The sequence below is a fragment of the Molothrus aeneus genome, chromosome 1 (genome assembly GCF_037042795.1).
Source record: "Molothrus aeneus isolate 106 chromosome 1, BPBGC_Maene_1.0, whole genome shotgun sequence".
NCBI lineage: Eukaryota > Metazoa > Chordata > Aves > Passeriformes > Icteridae > Molothrus > Molothrus aeneus.
In genome coordinates, this window is record NC_089646.1 from 101,011,082 (window position 1) to 101,026,803 (window position 15,722).

General features: G+C 39.2%; 1 protein-coding gene across 1 annotated transcript in view; it reads left to right on the forward strand.

Annotated features, from left to right (window-relative positions):
- PIEZO2 (piezo type mechanosensitive ion channel component 2) overlaps nt 1-15,722 on the forward strand; it is a 285,292-nt gene that overhangs the window by 251,202 nt on the left and 18,368 nt on the right. Inside the window, exons 38-43 of the mRNA XM_066546251.1 lie at nt 2,453-2,619; nt 4,258-4,433; nt 10,422-10,589; nt 12,945-13,334; nt 14,660-14,918; nt 15,436-15,618. Coding sequence (XP_066402348.1) covers nt 2,453-2,619; nt 4,258-4,433; nt 10,422-10,589; nt 12,945-13,334; nt 14,660-14,918; nt 15,436-15,618 — 1,343 coding nt within the window. The remainder of the gene's footprint in view (nt 1-2,452; nt 2,620-4,257; nt 4,434-10,421; nt 10,590-12,944; nt 13,335-14,659; nt 14,919-15,435; nt 15,619-15,722) is intronic.

The window sequence follows — 15,722 nt, forward strand, 5'->3', positions numbered from 1 at the left end:
AGAAGAAATGCCAGTAGTTTTCAGGATCTTGCCCACATTCAGATTTTTCCTACAAAGAAATTTAATAGTTCATAAACCCAACCTTGTCTCCTTGTTTCTAACTAGAGCAAAAGAAGAAAACAGACTCTCCTAAGTAAATCTTCACCATGGCTTACCTTTAGTGAGACTTTATCAAGAGCTACTTTTCTTCTCTATATAAAATTGTTTCCCACAGTTCCAATTAGAATTGTGGCCCTGAGTGACTTAGAGATGGAAGAGACTAAAGGGATGTGGGAGGTATAATTTCTATCTCACAAGAGCACTGGTCTCAAATAAATGGGCTGCACTGCTATGAGAATACGGGGGGGAGAGGGAGGATGGTGGGTTTTTTATTTGTTACTTACTGGCAATGCAGTTATCTGTCTGAAAACACTGAAGCAATTGATCCCCAAAATATTATTTTTAAAAAAACTTTGAAGAACAGCAAAGGTGCCAGAACAGCTACAGCGTCATTAAAAATGTATGCTAAGTCACCTCCATCCCAGGGAGAAAAATGACCTTTCAGATTAGACTGGAAGTACTTGGCACCATGGTGAGACTGTGCCAGGCCAGTGGTGGTCAATAAAAAAAAAAATAACCTGAGAGCAGTGACTTCTTCTGAACAGTGACTTCTGAAGTCAATAGCAGCAGTTCAGCAGTTCCATATTGGAGAGGAAGAGTGTGGGTTAAAAAAGAATACATGCTATTTATTTTTGTGTATGTGTGCTGTTCTCTTTTCACCTATTCATAATATTGTCTGGAATTCAAAGGTAATGGATGGTCCTTGAAGAAGAAACAGCTTTACATTTAGTTTTTAATGGCAGGATTTCCTCAACTTCAAGACCTGCACATTGAATGAATAAAATTTAAGTGGATAGCTCTTAAAAAAATATCTCCAATTCTGATTGACATAGAAAAGGTCTGAAAAAAGGGCATAATATTATTGAAATAATTATATGACCAAGTGGAGGGTGCTAAATGCTTTTTTGCTCAGTGCTAGCAGACAGCTCCATGGCAGTGCTCAGGTAAATGGGACACGCTGCTACTTCAGCACCTACTTTGGAGGAAAGTACCCCTAATGAATTTTTCTCATAGTTTCTCTCCACATAAATGTGCATGCAACAACTCTGCCTGTCCAGATAAATCTTTTTCTTTACTATAGCTTTCCTTTTGCAGTCTTCGTAAGGAGCTGTGCACTCATTCTGCAGAGTTTTGCGTGCCATCTTGTGGTACAGCTAAGAAGTGATGTTGTTGAGAGCATCATGCATGGCAGATTATTGACAGTTTTCTACTGTTTCTTAGGCTGCTTAATCGAAATTTTGTCTTTACACCCAGTGTTCTGGGCTTTAGAACCTAGCAGGGACAGCTAGCCCTGGAACTGGCTATTGAAAAGAATTTTTTCAGTATTTCCTAGATTCATGGAATCATAGAATGGCTTGTGTTGCAAGGGATCTTAAACGTCATCTGGTTCCAACCCTCCTGCCATGGGCAGGGGCACCTTCTGCTAGACCAGATTGTTCAGAGCCCCGTCCAGCCTGGCCTTGAACACTTGCAATATGATATGAGAACTCTACTGTGTGTTTATGTTTGTGAGTGGATAAAAAATAAGGTGGAAGTGCTGCTTTTTGGCTGAGAAATACCATTATTAATGCCAAATGAACTACTGAAATGAGAAATTAACTTGAGACACATGTGTTGAGCAAAAATAAAGCTACTATTGTTGGTATATATCCATAAGCCTTATGATAAAGTGTACTGTTTTGCCAAAATGGTGCAAGAATAAAGTTTTATAAATTATTAGTTGTCCTATTTATGCTTGTTGATCTGAGATCATTGATGGCACAGTGCAGCGTACTTAGATAAACAGAGGCTTTGAAAACAGTAAATACAGAGAAGTGTGATTCAAAGTGATGTGAGGTCAGATTCAAAGACTGTTTAGGCAGTTTAGACTTTAAAATTCAGCTTAGAAAGGTTCAAGCACAAAAGGCAAAGTTTGTGCAGAGAGAAACACCAGTAATTAGACACTGAAGAGGTTCAGCTCAACACACTGATTGAGCACTTGTTCAGATCACAGGACATGATGATATTTAATACTCTCAGGAGATGTCCAAATGCTTGTGTTTCATTTCACAGACCTGTGCATACAGCGTCCCTCTAAAATCAGGAACTGTTTATTTGACTAACAGTTGCAGGACCAAGGACTTACAGGGTGGAATAGGGATTCCAGATGATAAGCCTAGGCATACAGTCAGGAAAATGGTCCAGACAGCCAAAAGGCCTCCAGCCATCTTCAGAGATTCCTTAATGTGACAGGGTTTCACAGCCTGGATTACCATTATTAGACAATAAAAGAAAAATTTATCTAACTCCAGGCAAAAGTACAATAAAAGATACTTTTGTTCATTAATTCCCTATTGCTTTTGCTCTCCCTTAGATAACATCATCAAGAGGATATTTAATATCTTGAAGTTTACTTGGGTCCTTTTCCTGGCAACGCTGGACAGTTTCACAGCTTGGCTTAACTCCATCTCCAGAGAACACATCGATATCTCCACCGTGCTCAGGATCGAGCGCTGCATGCTCACCAGGGAGATTAAGAAGGTAATGCCTTCAGCCTTTTTGGTCTGCTAATACCATTTCCAGCTTGGTGAAAAATGAAAGGCTGTCTCTTCAGATCACGGCAGTGAGGAGGAAAATTATGAAAATCTCACATACACGTGCATTTTAAAAATAAGTCTGGACTTTTTTTTACAGCTTGGTGGCTTATAAATCCTTAAAGAATAAATTATTTGATTTATTACCTGGACACATAACAAATTAAGGGAAAAATAATTCTTTGAGAGGTTGATGTATGGTTTTGGCTGACACACTTCTGTAGTATAGTGTGGTTCTGAAGGGACAGAATAGATTCAAGAAGGTAGGGAAAGGCCAGCATTTTTAACAGCTCCAAAACTATCTCAGTTTGCATATTTCACTCTTCTTGTAGATCAACTTGCTCTGGAAATGACTGACAACATACAGGCATACATTTCTTCAGTGAGAATGGAGATATGTGATCCTCCACAAGCTAGTTGTATATTAGCAAAACCTGTTATTAGCAGAGATTATTGTTGTTAATGTAACCAGAAATGTACTTAGATCTCGTAAATGCAAGTAGATGATACAACTCTTATCCTTTATGCCAAGCCTGCAGTGGAGCTAGAATGTGACTTGTGCCATCATTTCAGACTCAAGATGTCATAATGGCACCAACATTTACCACTGAAGAAGCAACACAACTTGTACACAAACATACCTAATTAAAAACCTGAGAGTCAAATTTTGTTCTTTAGATTTTTGATTTTTTTTTTTTCACAAAACATCAGATTTTGAGTATTTTGAGTCTTGTAGTTTTGGACACTGTAGAGGGTCAAAGTTGAAATACTAGAAACTATTGAAATTAGTAAAGGAAATACAGGCAATATTTTAGACTACTTTTATTATGTTAGGTAGAAAAGGTCCTTGAATAAGGCTTCATTATAAGTTAGAAAAAGTACTGTGGAATCACTAGTGGAATGAGTTGGATAGATTTCTGCCTAGGAACAGAAAATTCTCAGTTTTATTCTTATAATACACCTTTAGAATTCTAATTACAATATCACAGCCAGAAAGACTTGATTGTGTGCCCAGATCTGGTCTGACAGTTAATAAAACTATCCTTCCATGTACTTGCTTCAGAGAAAGAGTAAAGGTCTTCAGTGTTTTTTTCATGGATTTCCAGCTGTGTCCATAATTCATGAATAAATTTTGATTTTGGGACACTAATTAAAATCTAGATCTGGGCTTTTTTTGTGTTTAAAATTTCTGCTATTGGCCACCAATACTTGTTCCTAGAGTCAGCAAAGCTATCTAAAAGAGATCCATCAAAAGTTGCTGGAGTGCACATTGAGTCATGGATGCAGTCCACTCCTCATTCCCATGCTGAAGGATCTGCAGTCCACCCAGCAGAGTTGTGGTGGCTAAATATAGCTTGAAATCAAAATGGGTTGCTGCAGTTTTGCTTGAAAACCGAACACTTTGATCCATGGTAGGTTAAGTCAAAATCCGACTTGCTCTAGGAAAAGGTTGTAGTTTGCTATTTACTAGGAAAGTGTTTGCACAGTCCTTAATCTGCTACTTTCCAAATGACAGAAGAAACTGCTTCCTCAAAGAATACACCTCCCCCTGGCCATGTGTGTCTACCTCTGCTCTCTTCCACAGGGAAATGTTCCAACACGGGAGAGCATCCATTTGTATTACCAGAACCATATGATGAAACTTTCTGAGGAGTCAGGACTAGATGAAATTGATAAAAATCCCAGTCAAGCTTCTGGTTTGCAAGCATCTGAAAGAATGGATAGTTTAGATTCAGCAGCATCTCATGACAGCATCTCCAGGTATTGATTTAATTTTATTCTGTGAAAGACAGAGGGATCATACAGTAGGTGTAATATTAGATATTGTCTAAGTACTGATGAACTTTCTAACCAATGTTGAATTCTTTTTGATTTGTCCATGCCATCTTAATAGTGAAAATTACTATTTGTTACTTTTCCTTTGTAGTGATGGACTCACTTGTTGGCTAAACTTCTCTTTCACTGCATGACTACCCCACTGCTTTTAGTTTCCCCTAGAGTAAGGAGTCAATGGCATTGGCATTCTGTTCCTTGTGAAAAGAAATGGAACTTAAGAGGTGCTGAGGATGCTTCTGTGATAATGGTTTAGGATTTCAGGCACAGAATTTGGGAAGAGATCATTCATGGTGAATATTTTGTCTTTGTTGAATAAATTGTTGTCTGTTGTCCACAAATCAGAAAAGGCTTTGCATTGAAAGAGATTCTGCATTTGAAACAAAATCCCCTCTCATACCCACAGGGCAGAAACCATCTGAAGAGCCTGGTTTCCCAGCTGCCATGATTACAGTCCAGCAGAGCTACATGTTTGTTAATCAAATACTCAAACTAGTTCAGGAAAACCACCTTCCTCATTCTTTTCTGAAAACGGATGCTGTCAAGTCCTTTGCCAAAATTACTGCCTGCTCCTGCTGCTCCATGCACACAGAGGCACACACATTCACTTCCCTCTCTTACAGAGGCAGTCTGTTCCCACCATGCCCCTGGAGTTCTTGACTTCTACCATACTGCAAAATTTATATAACATGAGGGGGAGAAGGGAGTGCTTTGGAAATCCAGCTGTTTCATAATCCCTGGCCTTCTGTGTCCTGCCCCTCTGTGAGCTATGGCAGTATTATATTGTGTTTGATACTCCCAGCAAACTCAGAAACTTCTGTGTATACTGAATTATGCATAGCTTTTACTAATGGCGTATGGGTAGATGTCAGCAGACTGAAAATAAGGAAGGGTTGTCTTCGTTTCTGATAGTATTGAAAAGCAGAGTTAAGAGAGTGCCTGTGAGTATTATGCTTAAAAAAATATCCATAAATTGCTCTTCAGTGAGCACTGGCCTTTGAGAGGTTCACTCCAGAAAAAACACCAGACCTGAGCAAATCTTTCTCAGTGGCTTGTTGTCCAACTGAGCAACACCTCTGCGTTTTGTCTCAAAGTTTTACAGGAGTCAGATGATGTGAGAAAAATTTAAAGTCAAATTCTGTTGCCCGCTCGCTTGGATCCACTTTGGTATCTGCAGGGAAGATTTTAACTCCACAAAGTCCAGTCTCACCTAAAAAATGAATTGTAATATAAGTCCTGCTTTCATTAAATAGTTTTTGCTCACCCTGATTACTATAGATAGAAGGTATAATTACTATGCAATCATTAGCAGGAACTTTAACCATAAACAAAAGGAAGCCAATTCCAAAATTATTTATAAAAAAAAAGAAAAACAAATCTTTTAATGTTAATATATAGATTCTGCCTCTTCAATGAGTTCGTATCCGATGTTGAGCTCAACTTGTGCTTTGTTTTGGTTTTTTTTTTTGAATAAGCCCCCATTATTCACCCTGCTTTAGGCACATTTGCACATTTAAAATCTCTTTTCAAACTCAGAGAATTCAGTGATTCTGTAGTGATGCTTTGCAACAGAAAAAGTTAAATCTTTCACATGGGTTTCTGTCATCTCCATTTCCTTTGAAGATGTCACAGGGTTTATAAACAAAGGAATAGCAAAGGAAGAGTTATGACTGATTTCTCTAATTTCAAATTCTCTTTCTGGTAATGAACAATCAAATATTCTTGCACTGAGTATTACAAATTGTGGACATCTGCTATAATAATAGAGGAAGTAATAATGAGTCTGTTGATTGAATGATAATGCCATCTGTCTGTTGGGGCACTCTTGCATATCTCTTCAAGCAATTACAGAAGTGCTTGTGTTGTTTTTCAGAAAGGTGAAATGTTTTAAACTTCTTATGAGCTTATTGATTGATTTTTTTTAATTACCCAAACAAGAGCATGTGGCAGTTTGTTTTTTTTAAGTAATTATTTCTAGTAAATGTAGAAGTGACTAGTTAAATCTAAAGCATCCCTGTGATCATGTATCTGTGGTTGCAATGGAGAACTTCTGGGAAGGGGCAGAAGGGTTCTTTTCTGGTTATCCTTTGGTTGCACTACTAAAAATTCTGTAGTGACAAAATTCTGAAGTGGACATTAGGTCCCTGAGTAAGGTGAACAAGTCTGTAAGCACACAGGAATGCTGAAGCACAGAAGCTATTCCATTTTAATAAGCCATAATCCTCAGTGCTCAGGATAGGAATTACTGCAGGTAAACACTGGATAACCAAAGAGAAAAATCCTCTGGATCAGTGCAGGAACTGTAAATTTCTTGTAAAATTCAGGGCTGACCCTCATAAGTCTAATTGAGGGATGTTGTTCTTAGCTTGGTTAAAGCTCTGAAAGGACTTCTGTAGAGCGTCCTTTGTGGCTTTTTTTCTTTTTGTATGGCTGTCATTTATTCTATCATTTTTCTATGCTGTAGAAACTATGAGGTTATTTGGTTAATAGGCTATTTGGTTTCTCTTTATGTATAAGTACTCTCATGTATCCTACAGACAAAGCACAAAGTTCATATGGGCCAGGAGAAGGGACTGACGCTGTTCCTTTACCAAGCTCCTTGAGGAACACCACCAAAAGGGATTGGGATCTAGCATGGCAGAGCATTTACTGCAGTTTGTTTCCTTGACTGATGACCTGTTTATTAGTTAAAAAAACCTCTGAATTTCAGTAAGATGATAGGGAACTTACTAAATCTAGTTGGCTGCCTTTCTGGGGCTTTGCCTACAATTATGTAATAGCAGCTACACAAAGGACCTAAGTCAGATTTCAGATTATCTAAGGTTTCGTATCCTGTTCAGTTTGTGCTCATTTTTGCCAATGACAAATAACAATTTCAGTTCCTCACTCTACCTTTGTGTAGACTTTTATAGGAGCTGAAGGAGGCAATCCCTGTCAGGATGTCTAAGAGCACCATCTTTTATCTGTGCTTCTCTCACTAGAAGGGAGAATAGGGCTTGAGGCAGGGGGTACTGGAGAAGTAATTTTGCCTAGGGAGGCAGAAGGAAGGATGAAAGGAGAACCCCCGTTTGTCCAAGTTAGGCCCTGTGATTGTTAGGGATTGATTGGAATCTTTTCTTGAAGACATGGAGAATGTAGTAATACAGATAGCAAACAGATAATGCCAGTCAGAAATTAGCCCATGAGCAGAGAAGAAAACAGAAAAAAATGTAATTCACCCACTCACTAAGCTAAAAAACTCTGTGAAGAGCAAATTTGTTTAGTAAAAAGTAACTAATAAGCTTAAAAATTTCCTACCCACTGAGGATAAAAACATCTCTGCTATATATATATATATATCCCTATTTAAAATGGTTATCTGATCAACTTCATATAAAATGTTTGAACTTGGGACTTCTAATGAGCATTCAATTTAAAATAAGTAGTCATTGAATTATTTTAAGAAGCTAATACTTTCAAAGTCTCCAACACAAATTCGAAAAATCACTTAGGAAGATATGCTAGGATCAAATTTATGTCATAGGCAATGACTTGTGTCAACATCAGCTTTGCTCAGTGTGAATCTCTTCACTTTGTTGGTGTTCTCATTTCCTCCATGTCTGGGAGCATGCTCCTAAAGCAAATAAAGAATACACAGACTGTGCTATAGGTGACAACTCACACACATCTCCTGATATTTGAGGATACAGTACAGCTGCTCAGTCAGTAATTACTCTGATGATTCATTCTTCATTTAAAACAGCTTTAAACCAAATGTTGCAGGCCCTCATCTGGACAAATGTTTATATCTATTGGGATTAATAGATGCTTTTCCTTTGATTTTTCTGGGAGCGAGGTCAGGGCTGGCATGCTTGGGAGAGCAGCTGGCATATGTTTCTTCCATTGAAAATATATGAGTGGGCATGTGAACATAAACAGCTGCTCTCCTTAAGTCCCTTGGACAGTTTGCCTTGAACTATATCTGCATTTAAAATCCTTCAACACCTTATTATTAGGTGTGCCCTTCAAAAGAATAAACTCAGCCCTTGAGATCTAAAATGACACGTGCATAAAACATCGTAGCACATAGACAGAAAGGTCACCTGAAAAACTGTACTGTCTGATTGCTGCCATTTTCCCATATTTTAGCACCAAAGCCTCACAGATAGAACGGCCTGGCTATATCCCATGTTTTGTAGGTGCAGAGGGAAACCTCCTCCCTCAAGAGCCCCTCAGGTTAGTAACACCAAGCTTCAGCTGAACTCCTAAGGTGCTGAATCACACCTCCAGGGCAGGCCCCCTGGTCCCCCCTGGTCATAAACCATACACCACGCAGACAGCCCTCCGGGTTTTGTCTGGAGGGCCTTGTGTGCCTTTGTGCACGCACAGAAATAATGAAGTGGCAAACCCCTTGGAAGGGGTTTTGGCCAAGTGAACTGGCGGGACAGAGGTGCCCCTGCTAGTGAGGCTGTTCTTAAGGAAAATATTTCACAATACCTTTGGTATCTTGGTGATTCTTTTCTTCTGTTCACAGGCCAAGGTATGCTTTTAGCCCCAGTCAAAAAAGCCATTCTGTCAAAAAAGATCATCAGTGAGGGTAGGCCTAAGATTAACTGCTTCTTCTCTCCACATATTTTTGCTTTTTCCTTCCCATTTTTCTAACGTCAATAGCTGCAGACTGTAACTTCATGCCAGCAGATTTTTTTCCTCACTTCAAGCTTGCAAGACCAAAGGAACCTGGAAAATGCCATTGCCCGTCTTTTCTGACCTTTTTCCCAATTCTCTGTGCCCCTGGACAAACATCATGCTTGGATGTTTGAAGCAGCACCTGCTGCTCCAGCTCAGGTGTAATACAAATGGAGTCAAAAGAAGAAAAGTAGAGTGTAAATCCTGAATTTTGGGGTCTTTTCTTCTTTTATTCTGAGAGACTCAGGCAGGTCACTGCATGTGGTAAAACATCAGACCACTCAACTCTTTTCATCAACATCTGTGTTTGTCAAAGATTTTTACAGGAGAAATAGTATTTTTACCTACCATATGTCATTAATGTATTTGCTTCTTTCCTGTTGCTCTGTTAAATGCTTGTATTTAATTATATATTTTCTTTCTCATAACTCATCCAGTTCTTCTTTTCTCCAGTTACACATGAATGCTCAATGTATTGTGTATGTCTCTGGTGTCCTCTTGTATTTGATAAGTGAAAGGAGATAAGGGTTTATTATATCTGTTCTTTATTTCAAGATGCACATGTTACCAATTTTGAAATACTTTTAAGCTGTGATTGAAATAAATTAAATCTTCTGGAAAGAATCATCAGGGCTTCCTAGTAAATATCAGAATAAAAGCCATCCCATGCAGAGCAGGTTATATTTGACATGCATTTACTGGCTAAGTAACATATCCGATTTGGCTCTTTGGTTTGGAAAGAGGATTAGCCAATGTCTGACAGCTATTTTTTCTATTTGTGGAGTGTGAGCTTACTCAGTTTTAAGGGATCTTTTAGGAAATTGGCTTGTACCTGTGTAAAAAGTTCAGCACAGGATATCAATAATAAAACAAAATTTGTACAGAGGAGGTCCCTTCCCAAAACATCCTTGTGGAATCTGGAAATATCAGGGGTAAACAAACAAAATAAAACCTGCTTACATATGTACGTCTGTTCCCCTGGAAAGTATGTAGAGCACTATGTTGGTTCCATATCTGCTTGAATAGTGAATAGATGGCCTTCTATAGCCCCTATATGAAATTGACCATGACTAACCTGTGCATAGAAATGTGTTCCAGTGGTGACTCTAAACAAATCCTTATCTTCTCTCTGAATCTTTTTCTCTGTGTCGGTGTTTAGCTGCATGGCCAGCATATTTGTTGACTGAACCATGTGTACCATAACACCATTTGTATTTAACACTGTCTCTATAACTGTTTGCGCTGCTGTAGCTGCTACACTGAAGCAACCATGCTGTTCTCAAGGCAGTCAACCCTTGATGATTTAGATGGACCAGACTCTGTTCCTAAAACAAGTGAGCGCGCTCGACCTAGGCTTCGTAAAATGCAGAGCATGGATATGTCCTCCTCATCAGCTGACAGTGGCAGTATAGTGTCAAGGTGCTTAACTCATGCATGCTTTGTTCACTCCTTTACCCATACCATTATTCTGACTGCAGTGTACACGGGCCTGTGTGTGCAGACACGTGGTGTGCAGAGTGGTTTGCATGGTTTCAGGAAGCTTTACTCCCTCCTGTGTCATGGCACAGTCTGAGATTCAAAGTCAGGGTCATAATCTAGGATTCATGTGCTGTTTCACTACTTGTTCTGGTTTTTGGGGGTTTTTTCATCCTCAATTCATGTATTTTTAACATTGTTCCACAACATTACACTGAGTGTATAAAAACAGGCTGTATTTATTCAGCTAAAAAAGTGTCTTATTTTCAGAGTTACTGAGTCAGTGCTTGTTCTTAAATTGGAAGCTGGAAGTTAAGTTTCTCAGCTAATCAGTTACCCTAAATATGGACTGAGATGTGTAATTTTAGAAACTAAGGCACCATTGTGCCAGTTTTTCAATTTATTTTTTTCCATACAGGAAAGATTTTGAAATATGTTGTGATTACTTTACCATTGATTTACAGTAAGGTATTGGAATTAGGAAAGGGAAAATAGCTATAACAAAAAAGCAAATAATATTAATATCCAGTGCAAGAGAATGAACTGTTCAGAACTGTTCATTCACTTTTCAGCAGGTAAAACCCAGGGATTTACATGACATTGGGAAGCAGTGTTTCAATAGTTTAACAAATATTATAAACCTGAAATTTATGTAATTTTGCATCATTGTTTTTCAGTTTTGAAAGTGTTTGAAAAAATTTTTGAGACAATCAGTTTTGAAATTGTGGGATTCTCTGAATTTGTACATTTTAACCAATATGAGTGCTACTGTGAATCATCCAAACACACATCATCATAAGTGTTACATGGTCTAATTAAAACTCTGCTATAAATAACATGACCTAACATAGCCACAATAAGTTTGGAAGCAGTGTAAAAGAAAAAAAAAGGAAGCCTAATTTTTAATTTTGGAAGAAGATGGTAGTGCCAGATGGCTTTGCTAATGCCAGTTTTCTCTAAAAGATTATAGTTTATGTGAAAATATGGCCCCATTAATTTCATAGGAGCTATGTGAAATCTTGTTTTGTCTCTGTTGAGATACAGGAATATGCAGCCAACAAAGACACTAAATTGGTGCCTGTTGTCTAACCTGTGAAAAAGGAGTGGAATGAGACTAAAAAGAGAGAGAGTAGAGGTAAAAAAATACTTGAGAGGGAAGGCCACAAATGTAATCAGAGGGCTGGAGCACCCCTCCCATGTAGACAGGCTGAGAGAGTTCATGCTGGAGAAGAAAAGGTTCCAGGGAAACCACAGAGTGAACTTCCAGTATTGAAAGGATGTCTACAAGAGAGCAGGAGAGGGACTTTTTACAGGAAATGGAGTGATAGGGCACGGGGAAATGGCTTTACATTAAAGGAGAGCAAGTTTAGATTAGATATTAGGAAGAAATAATTTATTCAGAGGGTAGTGAGACACTAGAACAGGTTGCTCAGAGAAATTATGGATGTTGCATCCCTGTTCAAGTTCAGGTTGGGTGGGGTTCTGAGCAACCTGGTCTAGTGGGAGGTGTCCCTGCCCATGACAGGGGAGCTGGAAGTAGATGATTTCTAAGGTACTTTCATACCCAAACCATTGTGTAAGTCTATGCCAAGCCAAGAGTAAGGAAGGTGAATCAAGCAAAGAACTGATCAGAGTGCATCAGAGAGCTGAATCCAGAAATTGGTACATGCAGAAGTAAAGGCAGGTAAAGTAAAAGGGAAGACTGTATTGAAGAACATAGGGCAATCTAAAGGTAAGCAAGATACCCTGTTACTGGAACAGTTTTGTAATTTGGTTTGTATTTCTTCATGCTAGCAAGTTACATCTTCTTTTATTTGAATCAGAGTTGATATGTGTGTGTTCAGTTCATGTTCCAGTTGTGTACAACACTCATACAGTGGTTGTTAAAAGCACTGTGTTTAGAAGGAATCCCATGGCTGCCTATCCTTCACCATGGAGCATGTCCTAAATAGATGTAATAGCAAGAGTTGACTCTGTTCAGAACTCTGTTTGAACTACTTTCAGAAAAGTAGTGTAGTTTCTCTTGTTGATTATACTAATTTGCCCCTTGCTGGTGCTAAAAGATGGTGAATCACTGTGAATTCAGTGGGATGTCATTTAGGGAACAGATGGACCCAGATGTTCCATGTGTATAAGAAGAGTTCAGGATAATACCTTTTCTACCAGATCATATGAACTTTGGAGGCCTGGGAATGCAATGAGGTTGCTCAGCTGTCTGTATAAAGGTACAATTAACAAACTTTTCTTGATCATGAGTCTTGTAAAACTCAGCTGACTTTCTTCATCCATCTCCAACAGTGAACCCACACAGGTCACCATGCTCTATTCCCGTCAGGGAACCACAGAAACCATTGAGGAGGTAGAAGGGGAGCACGAGGAAGAAGGAGCTCATTCTGCGTCGAGGTTGGAGGAAGAGGAGGTGGAAGATTATAGCCTGGATTCAGAAGGAGCTGCATATACTCCTGATACCGATGTGCCGTTGTACTCCACAGTGGACAGCAATGCAGAAGCTCCACCTTCCTACAGCAAAGCTGTCAGCTTTGAACACCTTCCCTTTGGCTCCCCAGATGACTCAGCTGGGAAGAGCCTCATGATGGTGAGCCCGGACGACAGTAGGACGGACAAACTCGACAGGATTCTGCCCCCACTGACGCACGAGCTCACAGCTAGTGAGCTGCTCCTGAACAAGTAAGAATCAACCAGGAAAAATTGTTGATCACAGTGTGTAAAATTTTGTTATTACTTTGGGGTTTGTTTCAGAACTAGCATACAAATTCTGATACAGACCTTGTGCTAAGTTTGGTTTAAGGGAAGAAGCTCATTTCCTGTGCAGTTGTTCTAATTAGAGATTTCTAAAGTGACTCAAACTCATCTTGGAAGGAATCTCTGCTTTCTTCCTAGATGCCATATTTAATCTTTCTGATTAGCATTGAATTTCTGTGCTGCAATTGTCTTGGGGTCAAGAGCTTTTCTAAATATTCTTTTAGAGGGCTTCTCTTCTCCAGGCAGCTGTGATTTCAAATGAATTTCCTCCAGGGCTATCTGGGAAAATGTTTCTCCTTTAATTATTTTGGATTACTGAAAGGGAAACTCTGACCTTTGGCAGTTTTTGTTCAAGCCAGTGGGAGCTGAGGGTTATGGAGGGACACCACCTTGCTAGGTGCTTTCATAAGGGAGAGGACGTTCCCTTCTTTGCCCCTTAGACACTGTGCTCACTAGCACAACCAGCACTGAGGTGGGGATGGTGCCACTACACATCTTCAGCTGCTCTCTGGCCTGACTTAGTTGGAGAGGGCTTCCCCGAAAGCAGGGGCAAAATATTAAAGCACAGAACTGCCTTTCAGTCTGCCTGCACCTGGAGAGAGAGGGTGTATAGATCTGACTTTGCCAGATGCAGTGCCTTGTCTTCTGGTTTTCTTAAGCAATTTTTTCTTTTTGGTAAGATCCCTTCTCAATCCAAGAAACTTTATGAAAAGCTAAGAGGGTTATGAATGTATATGAAAGTTGCTGCCATTTCTATTTATTTGAGTCATATAAATAGAAGATTGAGCACATCTAATGCTCATGGGTATTTTTTATGTTCTAATCTTGTGCCCCTGGACAATTCAAAATATAGGTCTGGTGATGTACCTCTGTTTTTTCTCTCAATTCCTATCTGTGCTGATAAATGGGATGTGAATCCATACCAGTATTGGGTGATTTGCTTGAGATGTGTTGGTTGGGCAGCTGTAGGAAAGCCATGTTTGTAGAAGTGCTTAGGCCAGGCTGATTCTCTTTCTGAATAAATTCAAAACCAGCAGAACAGTGCTTCTAGTTATTTTTTCTGAAATTCTTGTTTTCTGAGCTTAGAATCAGGCTATTTGATTATCATATCTAATTCCCCCCTTTTTTTTTCTTCCATTGGACTGAGCAGCAGATTTTAATACTTTTCAAAAGGAAAAAGAGTAGCAATTTGAGAAGCAGCTCTTGTGAAGTTCATGTTCAGTTCATTTGTGGTACTCTGCTCCTCGCAGGATGTTTCATGATGATGAGTTGGAGGAGTCAGAGAAGTTCTACGTCGGTCAGCCTCGAGTCTTGCTCCTTATTTATGCCCTGTACAACACGCTGGTGGCCCGGTCAGAAATGGTTTGCTATTTTGTGATCATCCTTAACCACATGATCTCTGCCTCCATGATAACCCTGGTGCTTCCCATCCTTATATTCCTGTGGGCCATGCTGTCTGTTCCTCGGCCAAGCAAACGCTTCTGGATGACAGCCATTGTCTACACTGAGGTATGCTGCTGGTTTTGCAAGCCCACGTTGAACAGAGAAATCTGAAGTTGTAATCTTTGCATGGCCCCCTTGCTGGTTTTGATCCCTGGGATCCGGGCTGGGCCTTTGGCCCATCATAATAATACAACTATTTGCTAAAGTCCTCAGAAATTTTTGTGGTATGGAAAGATCATGTTAGTTATTTCCTCCATTGCAATGAACAATATCCTTCCTGGCATGTAAAGCAGTTCTCACAAGAACAGATCATTTGCAAACTGTTGCTTTGTAATGGTTAATCAAGAAACAGAATCCACTGCTTGTGATATCTCAAGTACCACTGAGTATCATCTGCTGCTGAATTTTGATTGACTTTATTTCTGGAGAAACATGAGGTGTTATGCCTCTGTAGTAATAAGCATGCTTGTTTATATTCTCATAAAACTGACAAAGCAGATATATTTTATCCCTCTTACTGTCATGAGGCTATTATATCTGACATGCTTATAAAACACCCCAAGTGTGTTGTGTTTCCAAACAGGTGGCCATTGTCATCAAATACTTCTTCCAGTTTGGCTTCTTTCCTTGGAATAAACATGTGGATTACACAAAAGATAAACCTTACCATCCACCCAATATTATTGGCATTGAGAAGAAAGAGGGTTATGTGCACTACGATCTTGTTCAGCTTCTTGCTCTATTCTTTCACAGATCCATTTTAAAGGTAATCTGGGTTCAGGTAGTTTCTTATTTAATATTTAATTTTTAATTTTAATTTTAAAATCAGTCTTGTGATATAAAGAAGTCATTAATTTGATTATCAGGAAT